The 25,017-nt window shown below is 43.1% G+C and overlaps 1 protein-coding gene across 3 annotated transcripts in view; it reads right to left on the bottom strand.

Annotated features, from left to right (window-relative positions):
* The window catches only part of EDAR (ectodysplasin A receptor), a 70,956-nt gene that overhangs the window by 14,842 nt on the left and 31,097 nt on the right, over window positions 1–25,017 (bottom strand). For all 3 annotated transcript variants that reach the window (XM_042039449.1, XM_042039439.1, XM_042039432.1), the window contains exons 2-5: window positions 9,580–9,648; window positions 8,751–8,873; window positions 7,495–7,676; window positions 2,593–2,678 (exon numbers count right to left, since the gene is read on the bottom strand). In XM_042039449.1, the coding sequence (XP_041895383.1) occupies window positions 2,593–2,678; window positions 7,495–7,676; window positions 8,751–8,873; window positions 9,580–9,630 (442 nt within the window). In that variant the 5' untranslated portion in view covers window positions 9,631–9,648. The remainder of the gene's footprint in view (window positions 1–2,592; window positions 2,679–7,494; window positions 7,677–8,750; window positions 8,874–9,579; window positions 9,649–25,017) is intronic.

The following is a 25,017-nucleotide window of genomic DNA, read 5'->3' as shown; positions in this document are numbered from 1 at the left end:
CTCTGACCTCTGTGAAGCATCTCCCTTTCCTCCCCCTCTTTTCCATGCTATTTTGTGCTATTTATGTCTCAAGTCCTTTGAGAGGGAAAAATATCCCAACAAGGTGACACAGGCCCATCAAGAAATTTCTTTCTCACTTCAAGTCCTTTTTACTCTAATATTTCCAGATGCCTGGGCATGGGGTGTTCATCTTGTGTCCTTGGCCATTTCAAGTTTTATTGACTGCATATGAGCTGAAAAATATTTTCTTACCCTTTGATCAAACCCAAATACTTTTCTGCCAGATAAAACGTGTCATCAGACAAATTCCCTGAGCAAGTTTCCATGCAGGGGCACATACCCCTGGACTTGACCATCTGTAACACATAGTCCAGGCACTTCCCCAGCAAGGAATGTTTCCAGCTAATGAGAGCACCACTGTTCTCCCATCCTGCCTCAGCCCTAATGAAGGCCTGAAACAGGGTTTATCTGGCCTCACTTTTCTGTCTAGAGTTATAAACCCAGAGCTTGTCATCCTGAGCTTCCTATTTTTAAGTAATTTGCCATTCTCATTTCCTTGTTACGTGCTGGATCACCTTTCTCCAGTGGTGTGATGTACGCAGGAGAGTTTGAAAAACAGGAGCACTGGGGGAGAGGCAACACTGCAGTGTGGGGTTTAGGCTCCTGAATGCTGTTCATTGCTAGTCTGAAGTCTCAACAAAGGAACAGAAGATTCCTGTGGCCATTTGGAGTTTTCATACTGGGATCTCCATCCAGTTAATAAGCCAGTTAATAAGCAGAAGTTGTTCTACACAAAGGAACCATTCCTACCAAAATGCTGGTATTATCCTTCATGTGACAGAAACTGCATCCTCATGTTAAGGTTATGTGCCTGGAGAGCATCACTTAGATGAGCTTGGAATTTGCAAACCTCGAAAAATTCCACAGTTATGCAACACTGACATATCACCTCGTCTTTGCTCTGACTGGTATAATCTGACAACAGTGAAATGTGTGAAAAAGATCATCTGCTAATACCAGATTTTACACTGCCTTCCACAGCAACAGGAAGCTTTTCAAGGGGCTCGTGCAGCAAGGCTGATTTTCCATCTGGAGTACAAATTAATGCCTATGAATTGGGGCACTGCCATTCCAAATGGGGTGCAGATATTTAGATATCCTAAACCAAATTACCTGAGCTTAGTGGTTTGAGGGACTTGGATTTTAAGACATTTTCTAGCTTTTTGAACACTTGTAATCAAATAGTTGGTTTCATGGACTTGATAAAAATGGAAATATTTAGTCTTTCTAGGACTAATGTTTTCTTTTATCTTAGTACCCAGTCAATTTGTTGGTTTATACACTTGCCTAAATTCCTCACAAAGATAATATATATTTATTCTTGTGTTTATCAAGCTAAAAATTGCATGTAGTTAATCATTTGTGCTGATCATACTTTCCTTACAGAAACAAATTACCTATTGTATCTGCCAGATATCCTACAAAAGACAAAGATTTATTTTCTTTTAGTTGAGTTATAGTCATAAGATCTGGTGGTTTCTTCCAAAATCAGTAAGTTATAACATGTCTGATACTACTAAAAACCCATTTCAGCATGTATTTGAGACAGACCATCAGAGCTGAGCAAGGGATTAATTTCCAGCTATGGGTTAGCAGCATGCATGGCTCTATTCCCACCAGTGGGGCAGCCAGGTGCATCTGCATCCTCCTACCTTATCCCCTCATCTCCACCATGACACTCTGTCCTGGGTGTGGCTGGGGTACGGCTAATGTTATTAGTAGCAGTTACTATGGGGCTAAGGTTTGGATTTGTGACCAAACTGGTGTTGATAATTCTTTCATTACTGCTGAGCAGTGCTTACACAGCACCTTTTTTTTTTCCCCTTTTCTTTTTCTCACTTTCTTTGCCCCCTAAAGAAGAAAGCAGTTTTCTGTGGGGTTGCCTCTGCGGGACAGTGCTGGTGCGAGCTGTCCCTCCTCCCCATGGCATGAGGATGGATAAACCATTGCATGTGCATGGTATGCAAAGGAACAGGTACCTCTAGGGCATCACACACACATCGAAACATAATTTTTTCAATTAGCAAACTACAGACTCTTTTGTCAATGAAATACACAGAATTAATTGTCTTATCAGCGCTGACCACCATACATCAATGTCAACCCTCTAATCACTTTGCCAAAGCACATGAAAAGGTGTGATGCACCTTTTACTCCTACAAATTACAAATCTACAAATTGTCCCATGTTTTCCTCACAGGTGAAGTGAAAGTCAATTAAAAAAAATACACAGACATGGCATTTCCTGGACCTACTGGTTAAGTTACCCTAATAAGTCCTGCATGGGATATCTTAACAGATGAAAACTGGAGAACAAATGAGCAATAGTAGATCCTAAAATCAAAGATTTTTCCTCAAATGATAAGCATTCCCTCCCTTTGTTGGCAAGGCTAGTTGGAAGCAGAAATTGCTCAACTGGAGCTGGGTTTATTGCTTGAACATAATTATCATCACTGAAAGAATTCACATTGAGCGTCCAGATGATTTTAAGTCAAAACCAGATGAAATGCATAGAAATGTCAGAACACTTACATTCCTTGGTGTTGGGAGGTGCCAGCAAGCACGAGTAGCAAACCATCCCATAGATGTTCCGAGGTCTGTTTTCCAGCATGTAGTAACTGCAATGAAAGGCAAGATGAGGCAAAACAGTGCAAATTAATATGATATGACTGAACATGGCTCAGCAGCAACCAATTATATGGAGATAAAATCATTTTAAAAAACTTTTATAAGCAATTTGAGGCGAAGATTAGTCTTTCTTTTTTTTCTTTTTCAAATTGCCTGAATAGAGACTGTGTTTCTCTTCTTCCTTTCCTCCTAAAATGTAATTAATCAAACATCTAGACATGACAAGAAGTGGTAACACTGCCTAAAACAACATTAGTCTCTCTGCTGAGTTCAAGCTGCAGTTTACAGCATGCCCTGAAATAAGATTTTTCAAAATAAGAGAATGCTGTTTTTTGAAGCAGTAATCTTTCAAGCAAGACCACCAGTTGGATACAGCTGGCTAATTTTATTCACAAACACCATAAGAATAATCTCTATCATTTTAGAACCAAATCTGAGCCAGATCATAATAAAAAATACAGGAAAGCACCACCCTTACAGGGCAAGGCAGATTAGGTTTCACAGATTTGGTTTGTTTTTTTAATTTCCTGGCTGTATTGTTTATAAATTAGTCCTTGATAGTGGAATTACAGTGTGAAGGAAGGGTTTTCATAATTTGAACTTCTGGGCTGCTAATAGTGTTGAAATAAGGTAATTGGCTACTCAAGAGCTGGATCCACATGCACCCTAATGAGTAATTATATCAGAATCATACACATGTTGATGTAACATCATACTGTTGATGTTACGGATATGTCTTTACAAATCACTTGTAAATCACTACATATTTTAATGAAGAGATTAATAAATTCATAACCCATTCTGTGTAGACAGGAACTCAACACTACGAACATTTTATGCAACTGGGGATCTGTTTTCTCTGCTCTTATGTACCTGTCAGTGCATGTGCAGTATGGGCTCTTTTCTGGAAAATGTATGCATTGTTAGGAAGTCGCTGCTGAAACAGTCCATCAAAATCAGTTGGCATATTAACGAACGGCAAATAAGGGATATAGGTCCAGCAAATAGAGTACACAGAGATGCAAGGAGGAGACAAGGCCTGGAGGAAACTCAGAGAGCAGGGGAGCTACACAGCGTTCCTCATTTCTTTCTTACTGGTTTTAAAAGATTCATCCTCACTCTTTCCTTCAAATATCTCTTGTGCCGCATCTACCACTCTACTATTCTCTAAAACTTCATCTTTCCTCTCATATGGGGGCCTACATAATTTTAGGCTGTAAAGCAGTTAATAAATACACAGGAAAAGACTGCCAAACCACAAAATGAAAGAGTGGAAGGCCAAAGATACATATAAATCTATGAAGAAAAATGCAGGACAGTTAGGATCCACAGCCTAATAGACGTGTTGGTTTAGGAAAGACAAACAATCCTTCTGACACTTAATTAAATCAAGCTGGTGGAATAATTATTGGTTTTCACCACAACGCAGAATGGTGGAGGACATGTAAAAAAAACTGAAGAGGATGCTCACAACCGGCAACCATTCGCTCACGTGAGTAGGAAGCTCTGCAGTTGCAAGCATTAATTATTCATCCCCATGAACTATTGGCAACAGATTTTTGTTTCTGGTTACTTTCCAATACACCAGATATTAAAGGTAATGTTGGAAATGTGATAGTTTTATATCACCAACTACAGAGAAATGACTCACTAGTGAAAAAACAAATTTTCACAGTGTTACTCTTCCACTATGAGATTTATTCTTTCTTTCCTTCCACCTGCCAGGCTCAGGTTTGGAGAGGCTACAGGCAAAATCCAAGAATAGAGGCTAGGGTGAAAAATGGACTTGTTTTCCTGCTTAACACCACAGTGGCTTATCTTGTGCTAACCTTGGTGGTGTCATTCCAGACTCAGGGACCTGGACCCGGGTTTAGGTCTGCCCTCCCACTGTAACAGGGAACCTGGGACCGGGGCAGGAGCTGTTCTCAGCAGGGGACAGTCTGCAGAGAGACAGCAAGGAGGCATATCCTCGGGGGAGGCATCTGCTGCCTTATCCAGACCAGCAAGGGTGGGATTAATTTCATTAGGAATTCACTGGCTGAACCTTTTCATACAGAAAACAGAGAACTGACCCTGCGTTTGCTGTAGCCATGGACAAACACACAAAATGGGGAAGTGTCAGTAGCAGAGGCATTTCTAACTGCATTTAAAAAGAAAATGATCCCATTGCAATTCTATCTTGTGAGGGGACTGGGGACATACCCCAAGCTGAAAATAGGTGCTGGGACAGCATAAGGGATATGTATTATTTATACACGACCTGTTCTTACTCCTTACGGCCACTGCTGAATAAAGACAGACAACCAGGCTAGAGGGACCCTTGCTCTGACCTGCCATTGCTGCTTATAGTTGGCTGTGATCTCAGTCACACTCCAGCAACACCTAATGGATCACCCCATTGAGGGAAACAGTCTGAGTCACACCTAATTTCCACATTCTTAACCTGTCCTATTTGGCATAATGGAAGAACTTCTGGGCTGGAGCAGAGGATGAAGCCTGCAGCATCCCAGGAGGTTCAGTCTAGGTACCTCTAGAGTTCATTGGCAACTGGACTTTGGTTTTGAGGATCACAGCTTTGGAACCAAGCCTTTAAAATCTTCCCTGTCTTGCATCTTTCTTGTGAGCCTGACAGCGTTATTTTTATTTTATATGGGATGACAGTGTTATTTTTTATTTTATATAGTGGATGACCTCTCCTCTTGTACCAAAGGTCTCCTTCTTCCCTAAAATTGGTCATCAGTAATAGTGAAAAAAAGGAAATTGAAGGAAAAATGTATAATTATCCAGCACTTATTTTAAGGCAAAGGACAGAGGATGGCACTTGTAACCACTGGAAAAGGCATCCAGATCAGTTTCGTCTGAAAACTTTTGTACAGAATGTGCCATATGCTCATCTTTTCCTCAGGCTTCTTTATTGAGCTGGTGAAAAACAGCAGAGGGATGAGATGTCCTTAAGTGCAGGCAGCATCTGTGGGCTGTTATCTTGGGAAGGTCTGCAGTGTGTTATGGAAGCAGTCCTCTGAAAACTGAAGCCTTGTTTTTATCCCTCACATCAGCTCAGGGGCTCTCCAAGGTTTACTGCTCAGGCAAGGGAGCACTCTCCCAGCTGCCACTCACCCTGGTTCCTGGCTGTCCCTGTGGCACTGGGGGCAATAAGGACAATCAGCTACTCACCAGCTCTCTGCTCTGACACACAGGCTCTGCATTTCCCCCACCAGAACACAGGAGCAAACTCTGAGGACTCTAAGTAGCATGAGGAGTCAGGGCAGCTTCAGAGCATGTTTTAGCTCATATTTAGTTTATCTTGGGAGTTCCATCTATTCAAGCTTGAACTGAAAGGGCGTTTCTCCTTAACTGCTGGCTTTGCCAAACAATCCCAGGACCTGAGCGTTGCAGGAGGAGCGGCACACAGCCAGATTCCGGCAGACCAGTTTCTGCTACAGGCTACACCTGTGCAAACATGATGTTTTGAGATTTCTCCCCAAGCACCAGCTGTGCAAGCTGATTATTTTCTGCCAGCACCCTGCTCCCACCTGGGTGAACTCATTAGTCCCAACAAAAATTGCAAAACAGCAACTGTGGCCACTATTTAAGTTTCTTGCTCTTTATGATGTACAGGGAGAAGTCAAGAGGGAGCTTTTTTCAAAACATATCCTATCATCAGTCTGTTTGGCTGGCAGCAAGACAAGTCCTTCATTTTATTTGTAAACTGTGAAAATTTCACACAGACTCACTGACAAAATAAACCTGGAAGCTTGCAGGGCCTCTTTAACAGGGCTTCCTGTTCTATAGGGAGTGTGGGTTATACAGCATCTGCAAACTGCATAAAAACCAAATGTCAGCAGGAATTACTCTCTAAACCAAAGAGAAACAGTGGCAGAAACTGAAAAGGTTTGTAAGGTGAGGTTGTACTTTAGCGAATTTACTCATCCTACAAAAAACTGTTGAGAGTGCAAATATATGTCTGGGTTTGCAAACTTTCAGGTGTCATATTGTAAAGGATAAACATATCCAGTGTAGCGATTTCTTTCCTCACCATTATTATCAGAATTATACCGAGTGTAAGAGACCATTACAAAGATGGACTTAATAAATAGCATCTACTTCAAGCCCTTCAGCCAGCCTGAAACTTGTTTTGACTCTGAACAACACTACACACAACACATTAACAGCTCCTTAGACTCCTTTCTGTTGTGTAGAAAGGACCCGAGAGACTAAAATGCCTTGGTAAATCTCACTGAACAGCTATCTTAGCTAATGCTGTCAACTACTGACAAATGTGCCAGCTGTTCACATCCGGAGAGGAGATATTTTATACCCCTAAACATGCTGTAGTGCCAGCATAGACCCTACAGAGTGTTCAAGGTGCTTTCATGCAGCTCATTTGTAGGATGCAGGACTTGGAAGGTGGCACTCTGAAGCTACAGCTGGAAGCCAAGCTGGATTTCTTCAATCATTTAAAACGGCTCTGCACACCTGTGCTTGCTCCCTTTCCATTTCTAGTAAGAGAAAAAGTTTTCTAGTTGTTCCAAACAGCTATTTCTTCAGTTAGATTTCAGTAAGATTAAAAACATCTTCTTTAGGGTCCCTTCCAGGCTTAACTATTTTACGATTCTATGATTTATTAAACTCACCAATGCTTTTGAAACATTTAAATGTATTGTTTTAGCAGAGATGAAAAAGCATAATTTACCAGTATTGTACCAACAGTCAGCTTTGACATGCAGAGGCTGTCAGAGATTTTGACACTAGAAAAGTACTTCCCAGTGCCTTGGGTAGAGCAAATGTCCACAGATAAGTCCTTACCCTGGGAGACAAGGACCACACTCTGCGTCATTCTCCTGATCACCAGGCGTCATGACTGTGGCTCGAAAAAACCCCTCGCAGTCCTTGTGCCGTCTGCATATCTGGTAACCTCCTTTGGAGAACTTCTCTGAAGGGCAGGGGATGCAGCCATAGTCCTCATCTTTGGTGCCATATCCACATGTCTGCAACAACACGCAGTCACTCAAAAGCAGACTTGTGCTGCACACCAACTTCTAGCAAAAGAGAATGTTCACAACCTGCTCCGTTGGCTTTGCAGCACAAGGGGAGAGAAGTCTGTCATTTGGCCTGTTAGTGTCTATCCTAAAAAGACCATGCAGGGATATAAGGATGCAGCACGCTGCGTGCTGGAGAGGGAGAAGGGGAACTGGAGCACCATACTGCTTGTAAGTGGCCCCCCATACTACTTCTATCACAGTCCAGCAAATTGTGGAAGTGAATTTCAGCTGCTGCTTAGATAGAAAGTGAACTGAAAATGGAAGAGTAGAGAAGACTCCTACAGGAGAAACAGCTGCAGCAGGGCTATCAGCAGCTTTCAGGCTAGGAGACCCCAGAGGGAACAACCCAAAAGGCAATGTTTGGATGAGATTTTGTAACCTCTGAACTCATATGTCCCAGCCGAACATTACGTTTAGATTAAATAAAACTAAACACAACTGGTTATTATTCAAACATACTTGTTTGGGACTACCAACTGTGTGAAATGCTTGCAATAGGATGTTTATCCCATTAAAAACCAAACAGGATTTCAGTAATTTATTTTTTTTAATAAGCAACAATTATCTGCTGTAAATCAAATGGTTACTTAGGAACCATAATTTAAAATACTGCAGAAACATACAAGTTCCTCTAGTGCCAAAATATCTTAGCAGGAGAGCAAAATTAACTTTTCAGTGTGGGGGGCCAGACTGACCGATTTATCACTCTGTGTTGGAACATCAGCATCAGATTCTAAATAACTATTGAGATGAGAACAGGCTGGCAGAGACTGTGTATGGAACTTTTACCTTTCAACTTTTAAAGTATCCCTTCTAACAGGCTGCTTCTGGGATGTGGTTTGCTGGCATGCATGCACGATACCTAGCTCCCACTTGGAGGTGTGAGCGCTCCTGCTCAAGCATCCATTCCCTTCCCCATTTCCTTTCCCACCCACACATTACTGCCATGTAACAAAGCATTTGTTTTTCGCATTTGGTGCTCGATATGTGCCCCCCAGCAGCAGAAGAAGCTGAAATTACCATGTAAGGCTCTTCACCCGGCTCGCACTTGGGGCAGTCATGGCACATGCCGGTGGTCTGGTTGTAGTACTCATTCTCACCGCAGTTGGAGTATTCGGCACTGGCAGAGTACACCAGGGAGACCTGTCACCAGAGAGCATTCCAGAGCACTGTCACTTCCACTGCCATTGTCCTCCATGCCTCACCCCCTCCCCTTGCCCATCTGCTGAGGCTTAACAGGCAGCAGGGCCAGCACCGCAGCGTGAAACAGCCCTGAAGCTCAGAAGCAGAGGTGGTGACACTGTTTGAATGGAAGCAGATGCAGGTTTCAGCAACCTGGTACTTCCAAGAGTTTCTCAGAGACTGACATTCATGCTTGTTGGCACAGCCACTCCTTAAAACACTGAAGGCTGTGGTTCCTGACCTATTAACTCACATGCTCTCCCACACAAGCAAATGCCCGTGTTCACACCCTCACCACTCCCATCTCTAATGGGCCTTCATAAATGTGACTGCAAGGGACAACTATAACAACCCAAGATAATGCACTGCCCCAGGCCACAGCCAGGATAGGGCTGTGCTTCATGTGACACCCAGGCTAATCTGCTCTTCCAGCACCTTCTGTCTCTGCCTTGTCATGGGTCCTTCCTCTTCCCCCTCCTTCCTGTCAGCCACGGTTTAAGCAGCACATTCTCAGGTGTTTTATGGAATGGAAACTGCTCACTGCATTGAGGTTCAGTCCCTAGGTCATGTGTGGTTCTGCCATAATTCACAGGTGGTTGTGAGTAACCCAAGCAGAACCCTGTCATCTTAGCACGCTAGAGAGACATGTACACACATAAATACCTACCACCAGGAAAGGGAACACGTGAGTCCATTTACGTTCACCCAGGTGAGCCATGCTCTCTGGATATTTTACCTGAAAAGATAGAATTGGTGGTTGTTTATGAACATGAGTAAATATTTATGTGTGTTGCCAAAATAAGAACAGAAGGGCTCATAAGAAGAACAAAGGTTACACGGGAGTGATGCCCAGAGGTCTAAACAAAGAGGGGGGAGCTGTGCACATGCAGTTGTGCACACACACAGACACCACACACCCTGACTGCACCTCTTTCTTCTCTTTGAGAAGAAAATGGCAGAGAGGAATCCAGTTTTGCCATATTTACAAAAATCTGTGAAAGATGAAGAACCAAGTCTGAATTCTGACACTCCTTGGCTTGCTGAGAAATCCTCCCACAGAGGAACGAAGGGCTGCGTCTTGACCACTAAATGAAGGAGGGCTGGGGATCAGTAGCCTGGCTTGTGTCCACACTACTTAGAGCTACATCGGGTTTGTCTGGGAAAGATCCGTATGGAGCAGCCAAAGCAGAGCCAGGGAGTGAACCAATGGCAAGCAGCATGGGCAATCAGAACACCAGGGCTGCGCTTCCCTTGCCAGCTCCTGTGGATCCACTGAGAAAGCCCAGAGCTGCTTTCCCTTCTTTAGGAAGCATCAGCTGCTTTTTGTTCTTGCTGAGCAAACTGCAGATTTAAGAAGTTAAACCCAAGGAAGGAGCCGAACCTTGTATCTGAAAAGCTATTAAAACAGTTGGAAAAAAAGAAAGGCTGAAATCAACGTTACAAACACACATGATAATTTATTTAGTTTCTTAAAATGATTAATTTTGAATAAGAGCTAATGTTCCATACTCATGTACTGTATTTCTTTCTACGGTGAAAAAAGAGACAGGAAAAGGAGGCACAAACTGGTCTTTTTAGCATGATACAACCTATTTAATTCTATTTTTACAGTACATAATATGCCTAGGGATTTTAGAGCTTCAAATTGCAAGTGTTTGAGATACAGTTGCAACATTTTGGTCCTAGTAGATGTAAACTACTCTTTCAATTTTCCATGTCTCAGATGCTGGGAGACTTTTAGCCTCCCAGAAGAGTACAATGACTGCTTTGTGCCACATTCGAGCATACAACTTACATTAGAGCAGTGCTCTAGTATTTGAGATAGCTGCTAACATTTACATTTCTAAACACTAAGTAGATTAAGCAAAGATTATATCACTCCAGCATCAAGCTATGAACTTGCTTTATATGTTCCTTCCAGCAACTGGGCTAGCTGAGACAGGTAACTGGGTAGGTGGGTGGACAACCTGAATTATGAGTATACTCGTTTGTGCAGGAAATTGCACTTTGAAACCTAGAAACAAAAGAGAATCAGAGATAAATTGTCCTAAATCTGGAGGTAAGAGATGGAAAATAGTAATTGCATTGTATAAAGTGTCAAACATGAAGCTGGATGAAGGCTTTGTCTATGGCAGTGCAGTCGCCTGGAAAAGTTCCAAGGATATCGTCTTAATGCATATGTATGTTAAACTGTATCCTAATTATAAAAGAGTTTGTTAGACCTTAGATATTAATATCATTAAGGCTGTGTCCCCACTGATACTGCTAAACAATCACATTTATTATAAAACTAGTTTGAGGCTGCTCAGAAACAAAAATTTCCCCAGTAAATCTTGAATCTGTAACTTTACAGTAAGAGTATATGCTACAGCAAAAACACTCTTCAGTTGCTTTCAAGCCACCCAGATGTTCGCTGTTTGAGATACTTGTATGCAATCATAGCCAGATTTGAAAAATGGAAATGAAGAAGTGTAGCCCATTAATGTACAATACAATCTTCTTCATTTGGCATTTATTTACATAAAATGTTGACAGTGTCAAGTTATACATACACAAATAAAATATTTTTCTCTCTCTTAATATAAATATGCATGTGGGGTATGTTTTGTATGTAAACATACTTTTTTTCCCCCTGCATTCCATCACTTTATGCAGCAATATGTCAAGCATATGGGAAATACTTTTTTAACTGGAAAAAACCATTTCAAAGTGCTAGCTATGCCTAGATTAGAACTCCAGGGGAGACTTTTCCCGCAAATGGCAGTATCAAAAAAGTTAAATTTTGGTATTCATCCTCCTGTTCAAGTACACTGCCATAAATTGGCTGTGTTATTTCTGTTGGTTTTATTTGGTTGGTTGGTTGGTTGGTTGGTTGGTTGGTTAGTTGGGGTTTTTTCCTCCTTTGGAGTTAAAACTCAAAACACTTTAATTTTGTAACACAGGAGTGAACATGGGAGTGGGGGGGAGGGAGATGAAGGAGGTTTCTGGCAGTAGGGTCACAGGTAGTTACTCAGCTGGGGAGATACCAAGGTATGCCAGGATGCTCTTGGCCTTGCTGTCAGTTTTCAGGCATGGTAAATTATATCTGCACCATGCTATCTGTCACTCATTAATCCCATCCACACAACAAGGGATCTAGTGCCAGATCGCTTTTGTCTCTAGCTGACACCTATGAAGACACAGAAAACCAGCCAGCTTCCACCAAGAAGCAAGAAAAAGGGTGACCAGACATTATGGCCCCTAACCATTAAAAGAAATTAGTTCTTAATGAATTATTCCACTTTGGCTGAAGCAAATGACTTTCTCCTGTGAGATGGCATGAAGCAGTGAGTGGGAAGGAGCTGAAGGTGTGTTTTTTGCTGGGACTATGGTATCGCTCCTAAAGAATTTGGGATCTCCGGCAGCTTGTCTGCCAAGCCCTCCAGAGATCCTGATTTGTGTTTTTGTTTGGGACGTGTGGGTGTCTCCAGAGAGGAGGTGTAAAACATAGACCGGTGTCTTTGTGGATCAGGTGTGCAACACACAGCAAGTCTCGTCATGACTAGCGGGGGTTGCTAATTACAGCTATTTTTGTCTTTTGGGCATATTCGTTAATAGCTGGTAAGAATATACACATAAGATGACAGGAAAAGGAAGACTATTTTCCCAGTGGCAACCACAGCAAGAAATATTAAAGACTCCTTGTCTCAGCTACTTTCCTGTAGACTGCAAAGCAGAAAGTTAGGGAACAAGAAAAGAGATGACTGGGATCCTATTACTAAAATATTTCTCCTCTCAGACCAAAAATCCATCCGTACAGTCCTTGTGGTTTCTTATCAAGAACTGGCAGATAAGTAAATAAGTAATTAAATAAATAAATCACCAGGTAGAAAATGCTTCATTCATGCTGTCCAAACAAGAAAAAGCATCATGCATTGTAGTTAGACATTGAATTAGATAATTTACTTAGATTATTAGGTAGCACTGCCATGATATTTACAGCATCAATGAGTATAATCAGAGTAAATATATGAAATGTGCAAACAATGAGGTTACCACAGCTGCTGGATGAAGCTAAAGCTCACAGCTTTCAATGGATGACCTTACATGTTCTTTTAATTCTCTGGGTTCAGTAAGTAATACAGTGGAAAAATAATTTCCTATCATAGACTATTTTTGGTTTTTTAAAATACAGTTGGAAAAAGGAGGAAAACAAACACTTGGATTGAAGCAGAGAAATGTTTCTTACGTAGAGAGATGGGGGCTTTTTGGTATCTGTATTTCTTTAGTTTCATCACTGATGTAGATATACTTCAAGGACAGAAAACAACCTTGTGAGAGGGAAAGGCACAACCAATGTCTCAAACAACTGTGCCAATTCCGATAGGTCTGTATGCGTTTCTTTCCTGGCGTTTCCTAAGCAACAGTTTGGTTATCAGGTCTGTGGCTAGGAATGTAATTCCTAAGTAGCTGGCAAGTTGATATCAATCATCAATCCACATCCAAGACCCCAACTAACAATAGCAGAATGCAAGACAAAGGCTTTCATTTAAATAAAGGTGGGCAAGTTGCATGTACTTCACAGGGACCACCAGCAAACCCCAACACTTGCCCTGAGTTCCCAGGGTTTATGGGAGGAACCTCACAAACCACCTTTTCCACAGATTATCACAGTTTTTTGCATGAGCTCAGTAGATAATCTCTGTATGCTCCTGATGGTGCTAAATCCTTCTTAATTGAGATAAGCATATAATCCTCACTGCAGGGCCTCACAGGCTTCAGAGTTCAGCAGCAGAGTTCAGTCTGGCTCCAGACTTCCGAAAAAAGATGCAGTCTGAGTTTTGCTTTCAGGAGGGAAGCCCATCACTGAATTACAATGATGGCACTGCATGCTTGGGGACAGAATAAACTCAGAGAATTGAAAGTAAATGGAAATACAGAGATGATGGAAGAAAATGATTTTGTAGCCTTAATTCCAGTTTGCATTGTTGCAAAAAAACATTGTACGGAACATTATTACATTTGTAGGACAACACCAACTACACTGTTTCCCACTGTTTCTTTATCACTTTGACCTTGCAAATACCTTACAAATTTCTTCAGAGAGATGTAAAAAGTGCTAAAATGATACCACTCCATTCTTCCTTTTTACCTGAAACATCAAAAGGCAGTGAGAACAACCCAAGCTACACATAAAACATTAACTGCCCTGTGATCTGGCAACTCTGTCAGAAAAATAATTGATTGATTGGGCACAGAAACAAGACTTCTTCCAGTGGGAACAGCATTGACAAGACGAGACAAAAGATTCTTTAATTTGTTAATGGGGGCGCTGTGTGTTGAGGACCTGGGGACAGTTAAGCCTAATGAAGAGCCATCCATCTCCTACAGACTTGCTTATTCGGAAACTACATCTGGAAGTTGGTATTCCAACCTGTTTTTTCACCTTACATAAAGACATGTCAGCTCTCAGGTAGGCAACCCATCAGCTTTATGAGAAGGTCTTCAGGGCAAAAAGTGGCTAACATGCAGGAACAAAGCAAAGGCAGGAAAGAAGGAAAGGCTTTTTTCAACACACTGCATTACTGACACATTTCTGCAGAAAGGGGGCATTAACAAGGTCTGAGAGGATGCTGGGGTCTCCCACAGCTCACACACGGCTGGTACCGAGCCAGCTGTGCCCCAGCCCCCTTGCTACTGGCACGGCCCTGATTCACCCTCTCCCCTAGGCTGACATAGGTTTTACCTGCCAGCAGCATCTCTCCAAAACCTAACCCTGCCAGGCTGGAACTGCAGGAGGACCACTGTGATCTCCATTCCTGCTTCAAAGTCCTCTTAGGGCACATGGCTCACAAGCAACCTCTCTGCCTGCTGCCTCAAGCCACTAGGGGAGGAGAGAGGGGAATGAGCATAGGATGGATTTTTTGGGCGGGAAAATGGTAATTCATTGATATTGCAGGCTGAGACCACAACACATCCACTTCAGTGACCTTCATGCTGGGAAAGATGACGTTTTGATGGGGAAGTGATACTGTAGGGAAAAGGCACTCATGACCTCCTGCCATGGGGGCTACTACTGCTTTATACAAACAAGAAAATATTAGGGCAAAAATGTGAGCAGGGATTTGCATCTCCCCCAGTCAAAAGGCTGCCCTGATCTTAGGATAAGTTACATAGGCTCTTTTGCTTTCTTATTGGTGTTTTACAACAAATAAATAAATAAACAAATAAATCTGTGATGTGTCCTGATGCATAATTAAGGAAAAAAAACCCCAGAAACCTTATATTTCTGACACACACACACACACACACATACATATATATATATATATGTAAATATATATATAATGGGGGGAAAAAATCTCGAATTCTTTGGCCAGTCCCAAGAAGGATTCTCCTCAGTGGTGTAGGCTTGCTTTCCACCTCTGCTTGTTTTTTCTAAGGTGATTTCCATGAAGACTTTCTGATTATTTTCAGCTCCTCCTAATGTCTGCCAGAAAGTGCTACAGTGGTCATATTATTCCTCCTGGTTTCCTTGCTCATGTATTTGTTTTTGGAGGGCTTGGACTCATCTTTTAAGAAGCTCTGGCAAAGGTGGTGGTGCAGGGGGCACATTAGGACTGCACCCCATCCTCCCCAGCAGATCTCCTGCTCCACCACCCAGGTGAGCTCGCCCTGCTGCCAGCTCACAGCTGCCAGAGGGCATCTGTGTTTTCCATGGAAATAGTGGGAAGATGGATCTTACATCACCATGAAAAATTGCAAGTGAACATGCTAGATTCCCCAGCCTAATACTTCTAAGGTGAGAATTAATGAGCAGCAACACAGTTGTTCACTGTCTGATGGGTTGGTTGTCTTAGTGCCACGTCTGCTCAGTGCTTTCTCCATCACTGTTTCCTAAGAAGTTTCCCCATCTAATCCTACCCAAGGGACAGGAAACTTGTTTTTGGAATTTTGCTTCCAGGGACAAGGTAAAACTGCTGATATGGAAACAATTTAGATTCAGAAGCTCTCCTGAGACAAGTACTGCTTTCCATTTGGAGCAGAAAATTGAAAGCTTATTAGGAAAGTATAAACTACCAAAGCAATGATGGTGCTTTTCTAAAACCTTTTCCTTTTTACTATGCTTTACTGTTCTAGATGACAGGTAATATTGTAAGAACAGTGCAGTTTTTCATTAAGACCAATAAGGGTTTAGCTCACACTTTGCTTCTATTTCTCAGGATCTATTCCTGGGAGCTGCTGATTACCTTCAAAGACCACAATATTTGGGAAGCAGATGATTTTTAGCACAATGTAGACTCTCATTCTTTAAATACAAGAATGGTTGGTTATTGTATTTATTATTGTATTATTATTGTATTATTATTTAAATACAATAATGGTTGAAATTTAGAAATACTTTACAGGAAGGAGCTGAGGTGAAATCCTGCAGTAACCACTGACAGAATTTATTGAAATTGTAAATAAAATAAAAGTCCCATGGTGACCATTCAACAAATAATGTCTGTTCTTAGCTCTACAGTACATTTGCATTTCTTAACTAAAAGCCAAATATTGTTAGAGAGGTCAACAGAGAGTTCTGGTTTTTCCATGGTTTACATGAAAACATCTGAATTACTGCAGCTGACAGGCACAGTGAATAGCAGCTGGGATGCAGTGAGAGGGAGATGCAGCAGAGCATGGCAGTGCCTCTGAGGGTACCGCAGAGCAGGTCCCTGCGTGAGACAGGATGTCATCAGGAGGGTCCTGGCCATGAATTGTCCTTCTTTGTACAAGTGCATTAAACAATGGCGCAGCAGTTTCACTGTTTGGCAAAGGTAATGGAGGCAGTATTAGGTCCTGGCCATGTATACTTTGGTACTTGATGTTAGAGTCCCAGAAAAGCCTCTTGTTTGTCAACAGGCCTCTGTCTAACAGACAAAGGGATACGTACGCTGCCAACAAACATTAAGTTTTTTATTATTCTACTTTTTACATAACTGTGTTTGAAGGGGACTTATTATTTTCGTAAACTAAAGGCTGGCTGCATTTAAATTCAAAACTACGTCCCAAGCTGCCTGGGCCTCCATTGTTGGGAAGAGCAGGGAGAGAGAGCAGAGGGAGGGAAGCTCTCCGCTGGGAACAGGGGCCACACAGCGAGCAGGCGCCGTGCTGGGGTGCCCAAGGGGAGAGGCGGCTGCAGGGCACGGCACAGGGCCTGGAGCACCAGCCAGGGCTTGCGGGCCCCGCGGCCCCAAGCAGGGGGCTGAGGCATGGTCCAGGGGAGCAGCCCCCATGTGCCCCACATGCCCACCCATCTCATGGGCATGGCTACCCCCACGGCTTCAGTGAGGAGATGGGGCATAGAGGCCAAAACTCAGCTCCCGGTCCCAGTGCTGGGCAGAGGAACATGCCTAAGCAACCAAATCCCCCATATCTGTGGGTACTTGCAAGCTATGACCTGCTGAGGCTGCTATTTATGCCAACCACCACATGCAGAGAGGCGAGAGGAGGAACAACCACCACCTTGGCTAAGGAGAGCTGAAGTTGCAGCCCATCACACGGACATGTCTGCAGGAATCACGTGTTTACAGGCACGTGGGTGTACACAAACACATCTATTTATACACACATGCCTTCAGAGAGGCTGACTGTCCCTCACATCTCTGTTCAGCCAGGATGTCCCAGATCTCAGGGAGCGTCCTAGTGCAGTGGAATCTCTATGGTCAACATGCCATGTCGGGTTGCAATTACAAAGTATGCTGCCTCTGTTCCTAGAGAAAAAGGGAGAAATGGCTTTCTCTGTTGGAATACTTTCTCTTTTGAGTCAATAATCGTAAAATCTCTTCATAATTTCTCTGAGGCCCTCATTTCTTTTTTAATGAAGGTGTTTACATTCCTAATTAAGGAGCGCATTAAGCCCAGTGGTACCTTATCTGATAAACCCATTAGTAGGCTATGTCAAGCTGAGCCTTTCAAGGTAGCAAGCTAGCTTTAAAAACTGGTTATCCTCTGGGCTAAAATATGCAAACCAAGAGCTCACAATTAACTCGGGTTAATTACAAAATACCAGAAATGTAATAATGTATTTAAAAATATGACACAGGTGCTAATGGCTTTTTTTGTTTTTTTCCTTCCCTCCTCCTTTTTTCTCCTCTCTGCAGGAGCTTACAGCCTGTCACTTTGTTCTCAGGTAACACCCCCCCCATGCTCCACAGGTGTTAACCACCTTTTTCTCTCATGTAGAGGGATTTATTAGCATAGCAAGACTGATCCAAGAATTCTTGCTTCTGCCTTGCAGTTAGCATGGATTTTACTGGTGCCTTCTGGACCTGATGAAGGAACTAGGCTTGAGATGTTTATTTTTTCTAGGTCTATCAGCTGGTCTAATGAAAGACATCTCTCCATTCCTATTCTCCCAACACCACCATTGCACGACTCAGGAAAACTTTGAGACACCACCACCTTGCCACACAAGGTGTCAGCTTGTGGAAATAACCATTTGACCTCCTTCCTACAAAGCAGCAGCCTTGTGACTGTACCCTGCCTGTTTGGGAACAGCTGTTGCTTTCCAGCATGGCACGCTCAGCCACTTTTTATTGCAAATTGCAGCCCAATACACTCTTAAATAAGACTGGTTTTGAGAGACCAGGCAGGGGTCTTCAATTCAGTGATTGCTCTTTTGATGTGACCTGTAGGACCTATCTCAGGTTCCTTATGCATATGAGTGTCAAATGTTTTATCAAAGTCCAAGCAGTCTGTGGTACCTGCGTTATTAGGAATTAAAACTTCTTGTCAAGGAGAACTTAGGAGCTAAGTACTACCTACCAAGGATATATTGCACATTTAATTTGTTCAATGTCTCTATTTCTTCTGTGATTTTACAGGAGAGGGAACAGGCTTTTCAGGAGAGGGAATAGGCTATCAGCACCCATCTTGAAAAAAGGAGTCAGTGGTGTCCAGGGGCTGCTCGCTGCAGGTAGCTGAGCAAAACTGCTAGGATGGCTGCCCTAGGGCAGGTGTGGGTCTGCCCTCCATGGGTCCCACTGGTGCCTCAGCCTTGATACCTGTGGCCTGGGAACTGAGGTAACTGGAAACCTTTGCACATGCTGCAGGCCACCCCACAATATATGAAGGCCCAGCTTTGCCACCTGCTGACCTGACAGCACGCACCCCAGAAAGCAGAGGCGAAGTGGGGAGTTGAGGCTGGCAAACTAATGACCTGGAAGGCAAGCCTATGTGGTTTTCAGAAAAATATATCTGCAGAAAGGAAGCCGTATTCCTGCTGCTGGTGCTGTGCCAGGTGGTGATCTTCCCCTGTGCACTACAAGGTGTCCATGACGCCCTTCCCCAGTCACCTGGGGAGGGCTGCTGACTGCCTCTGGCTTGGGTACTGCTAACCCTAGCCTACATGTTCTCTTCAAATATACTGTATTTCACATCAGCTTTATATTTCTTCTCCTCACTCCATTAATCGGTCATTTAGCTGATTCAGATGCCTTTTATGGCGCTACAACCCAACTAAGCTGCTGAGAAGAAAAGATATTTTTATCACTCATAAGCACATCCACTGCCTCATCCCATTCCAGCGACACAGGCACAAGAAAACATGGAGATGTGGTTTGAGAAGCACTACCCTGTCCTGACACAGAGGTGATGTGATGGAAATATGGCAGAGCACTGTGGAAAAAATGAAGAGGATGACACCAGAGAATAACTGACACAACAGTGAATGTCACAGTCTTAAGGTCTTGATTTCTACCATCTAGATGTTTAGTTGCATGTTTAAAAATTTGTAGTCATGGAAAGCTGCTTTTTGATAAGAGTCTTTGGACATGCCATGAGTCTGAATGTAATTGTGAACCTAACCTCAAGTTTTACGATCTGCTTTGTTGCTGTAGGGAAAACTAAATGATGATAGGAAAGGGACCTCTGTGAAGGAATGTTTGGAAAACAAGGAGCCAGTGAGAGTATTTAAAGTTGTCTCCAGAAACGTCCAATATGATCAAATAAATATAATCTTTTCTGTTACCAACCAGAAAGAGACACATTTTCCTACCAGATGATGAGGGATGTTGTAGTGAATAAATACAGCTCCTTACAGCTGCTTTAATAGTTATGTGTAATACCTCATCAGCCTTGAGACATTTTAGACTTGGATATTCTTTAAAAATGAGAACTTTCTATGGCTCATCTTAGAATCTTGGAAATGTGAAGCATCTCCCACAAACAGCTGAAGACCTGCTCCCTCTAACTGCAATGCTTGCTGAGAAAGGAGATATTCTGTGACAGCACTATTTGTACTGCAAATTTAAAATCGGATGTGAATCATCCTCCTCATAAAACACATTTGAATATATTTAATACTGCCCCACCAATGGTTAATTTAATGTTTTGATTTACCCATGTTCCACAAGTGGCAAAGCTTGATCTCCTGGACTGGATTCTGACTCCACTGGGGGGCAGTGCATTAGCACATATATTAATAGTGCTAATATTTCACTCACCTGCTTCTGAGAAAGCAAGATTTCCAGAGAAATGTTTAGCTACCATGAGACATTCTGTTTAATGAAACAAATATGCATGAGTATCTCCCCTATATGTACTGTTGATTATTGACTTGCTAGCTTGAACAACCAATGCTAACCTGAGGATGAAACCAAGTCTGAGTACAGAGACAGATTAAACTATTTATTGGCACCAGGATCAACAGACTCCAAATTAGCTACAAAGCTGCAGGGAATCCTGAAATGCAAAATCAGTTTGGTGTGGGATTTTTAAAAAATTTTTTTAATTCTCAGCCCCTGAGGAGATTTGAGATGGTTTGATGTTCATCTGGAGACTTGTCGAAAGTCTATAGAAACCTAATAGCCTGCCAACATGGGTGGTTGCTGCTCCGAGGCATTTCGACATGGCAAAGGTCCTGTCTGCACATTGCAAACCTGTATCCGTCAAAGGCTGCCTGGAACAGCATGAAAACAGGAGCTGTGTGGTGTCAGAACGCTGTGGGCAGGATTGCAGGGGTAATGTATGCACATCCCAGCTCTGCCGGGGCCGCCAAACTGTGGGAGGAATCCATCTGGCCCCTTAATTATTCTGAGCTCTGCTTAAGAGTTAAACCCCACAAGGTGCTGCCACACCTATATACCAGGGTTTGGGTGGGAGAGGGCTCCCTGCTCTCTGGTTAGAAGAGAAATGAAGACTGGAGGGCAGCTGGGGAGGAGGGTTGAAGCTGGACAGAAGAAGAAACCAGGGCAAAAGTCTAGGCATGGAGTGCTGTTGTCCAGACCAGGAGCCTGCACTGGAGAGAGGGCACCGAGGGTGGAAACAGGAATGGGAAATGGGACAAAATTGGAAGGCAGCAGAGCCAAGCAGAGGCTGCAGTTGCCCTGTGGTGGGGTCCTGCCTGCTGGCTGCTCCATGGCCAGTTGCCTGGCAGACTCTGGAAAACGGAATGGAGTCTCCAGGTCTAGAGGCAATCAGAGTGCCTAGGGCCTCCAGGCTTGGAAGCAATCACAGCGTGATGGAATGGCATGGGTTGCTGTGGCTTCAGGAAGCAGAATTGGAGCCATCCTTTGCTGAGCAGTGGAAGGGGAACAGGATGAGCCTTAAACCATCCTTGTGATGAGGCTCAAGCTCTTACTTGTAGGCATGGGAGAAGACAGCTTGACAGAAAGCTGGGATGTCTGCCCCATGGCAGCACAGAGAGACCTGCTCACGCTTCCCCAGCAGAGCTCTGCTGTGCTGTGCCGAGTGTCTAGGGATGGTGACAAGAATTAGAGGGAAGAATTAGTCGGTAGGACAAAACCTAGTAACACACCACCCTGAAGGAAGACGTGTAGGTATTCTGGCCTGAACCTAGGAGCTGGAAATTGAGGGATATGTATACATAGAGCAGCTACCACAGGTGAAACACATGAATTACATGGCAGGAGAGAAGACACTTGGGCAGGTGGGCAGGTCCTGCCTTTCTGAGTGAAGCCCTCCCCCTGAGCAGTGCACGTGCAGGAACCGGTTAGCTCAGAGGAGCCTGAGCTGGCAGACAGACTGGGACTGCCCAGGACATGTCCCTGCGAGAGACATGTACTTTCTGTAACTCAGCCACCCTCTCACTGGGGCCTTAACGTGCTCTCACTGGGGTCCTCATAATGGTTTTGCAGTTGCACAGCTGAGAGGAGATGGGTGCTTCTCTGTGTCTTTTTCAGACTGTAGAGAAATGTAAATCACATATTCACCCCTCACTACAAAAAGCACATCGAGGTGCTGAAGTGTGTCCAAAGAAGGGCAATGAAGTTGTTAAAGGATCTGGAGCACAAGTCTGATGAGGGGCAGCTGAAGGAACTGAGGGTGTTTAACCTGGAAGAGGAGGCTCAGGTGGGACCTTATCACTAGCCTTTGGAGGTCTGTCTCTTCTCCCAAGTGATAAGTGATAGAAGAGGAAATGGTCTCAAGTCGCATCCAGGGAAGTTTAGATTGTGTATCATGAAAAATTTATTCACTGAAAGGGTGGTCAAGCATTGGAACAGGCTGCCTAGGGAAGTCACCATCCCTTGAAGTGTTAAAAAAACATGTGGCTATGGCACTTGGGGACATGGTTTAGTGGTGGACTTGACAGTGCTGGGTTAATGGTTGGGCTCGATGGTCTTAGAGGTGTTTTCCAACCTTGAAGATTCTGATACCTGCACCAGGACTATACCTGTGTTGGATGACTTGAGCTAATCCCAGTCACTGTTCTAGCTCCCCTGTGGGTATATTTAAACAGGTTTCAGAGCAGAGCTGGGCAGAAGTGCTAAAGCTATTTAGGATCCCTCTAGGCTAGGAAGAGGCAGAACTTGCTGAAAGTTTGTGCTTATTCATCAGTCCCTGGATTTTGGAACTTATGGAGGAGGAGGTTCTCACTGGGCTTTGTGAGTTTTGTTTTGTTTTGCTTTGCTTTGTTTTACTTTGTTTTGCTTTGCTTTGTTTTTTTTCAGGGCTGGACATGCCATGAAGGGTTTTGTCTGAGAGCCTTGTGGCCAAGAACGCAGGTTTACCTCACCACAGGTTGGTGGATCACGTTTGGACTTCACAAGAAAAGAGGAGGTGGCTGAGGAGGCACTCAGAAATGGCCTGACTAGGTCCCACACAGCTGCTAAGCTGTAATATGGCTGTGGCAGGATGAGGGGTGAAGCCAGATGTGCCAGGCTCTGGGTGGGAGAGATGAGCTGCTGGGAAACAGTGCAGTAGGTCCCTGGCAGAGGAGAACCTGACTGTGTCTGGTTGGAGGTACATCACTCAGATTGTGGATTGCACAGCAGTGCAAGGCAGAAAGCAGAGCTGGCTAAACTAGCTAAGATAATTCTAAGAAGATTAAAAATAATTTTGGCAATTAATGGATAATTCATATCTATCAGGATTATAAGAAAGAAGAAGAATAGCTTACAGCTGTAGATTTAAGTGCTTTTTTTACTATCCTGGCACTTAAGAATTCACTGTAATTGCAACAATGAGAGGCTGAAGGCTCTCCTTGGATTACAGTTGCCTGCAATTCAGATGATACTGCAAACTCTTCTTCAGTTCACATGGACCTTTATCGGAAAACTTGGACCACAGATGCTTACTGGTTTGGATATTGCATCCCCATCTTATGGCCTTCATGCAGTTTATTACTAAACATGGAAGAAGTTAATTCTCCCTATATTTCATTTCTATCACATCTGACAGCTTTGTAGTTTGTGTCTATGTGTGCAATATTTGTGGACAACTATTTTAACATAAAAATTCCTATTGCAAGGCCAGAATGGATGTTCTTCCTATACTTTATCTCCCAAAATTTTCAGTGATTTTTATGAAGTAACATTAACAGAATAAAGCTTACGCTGAAACAAATCTCAGAGCTACATTAAATTAACCTAATTAAAACAAGGTTTTTTGCATCTTCTCAGCTGTACTTTCTTTAAAAGTCTATCTACCTCCAAGACACACCAGAAAGACCAGACCACAAAGCCATCATCTGATGAGATCTACAGAGAATTATACAGACCTTTGATAATTCATTGTATCAGTACATTAAAGTGCATCCTGTCAGAAAAAAAAAAAGGTGTTTCTGTGATAAGTACTTATTATATAGTTAACAGTTGTCATATAATTCAGTTGTCAAAAAAAAACACCAGGACCAGATGGGACCTCAAGAAGTTACCTTCTGATTCACACTCAGAGAAGTTACTCTTCTGATTCATACTAAGAGAAATTCTCTGCCACACCAACAATCTTTTATCTAACTGCATCTTGGGAACCTCCAGTGACAGAGATTACATAGTTTCCCCTCATCTCTTTGTTCCAGTGCTGTGCCATTCCTGCTGTTAAGAAGCTTCTCTGCATGTCTCATCTATATCTCTCTTCACTTGGAGCTAACTGCTGTTTTTCTTTTCCACTACAGACATGGATGATTATTTCCTTCTGCTCTGCTGTAGTCTCCTAGGTATTTGTGACCTTAACTTGGTCATCTTTTATGTAAAACAGTTCTGAATCATCCAGTCTTGCACCATTCAGACACAATTTCTGGAGCACTGTCTGCCTGTGCTTCTCCCTGGATTTTTCTCCACTGTGACCTCATGTTTCTTGAGATGAATGTCTAAAGCTGAACAGAGCAATTTTGTGAAAGCCTTGGCCACCCTGGATAGAGCATTGCATTAAAGAGTTTATAAGCTCTTTTTCACACATCTCTGGAACAGGCTGTGAGAGAATAAGGATCCTGCAGTCAGCTAGGGGTCTACTGGAGACTAAAATCTCATCTATTAAGCTGCTACATGTTTGGAGCTGGTAAGTTTTCTGACTTGCTCTTCTCCTTTCTTCCCCATAAGCTATTTGGCATTACTACCAAGATGAGAAAAAATATCTTGCATTTGTTAGACATATATCAGTTTTGCAGTGTTTCTATTTATACCCCAGCAAATACATTCCGGTTGTGCCTAACAACTGTCCTGGGTTTTTCATTCTGCTAGAGTAAACTCTACCAAGTTTTCTGTTCTGCCAGTGATGCCATAGCAACACATTCCCATTCTTTATGCTCCTTGCTTTGCCAGGCCGGTGTAGGGGATGTTGAGGCTGCTATGGTAGGAGTGTTTTCATCTGGAGAACAAAAGCAATCTACACCCTCAGAAAG

Source organism: Corvus kubaryi, unplaced genomic scaffold (genome assembly GCF_017639235.1).
Source record: "Corvus kubaryi isolate FWS band 111438036 unplaced genomic scaffold, C.kubaryi_AGA036_p1.0 133, whole genome shotgun sequence".
Lineage (NCBI taxonomy): Eukaryota > Metazoa > Chordata > Aves > Passeriformes > Corvidae > Corvus > Corvus kubaryi.
The sequence above is the reverse complement of the archived record's forward strand: the minus strand, read 5'-3'. Positions and strand labels throughout refer to the sequence as shown.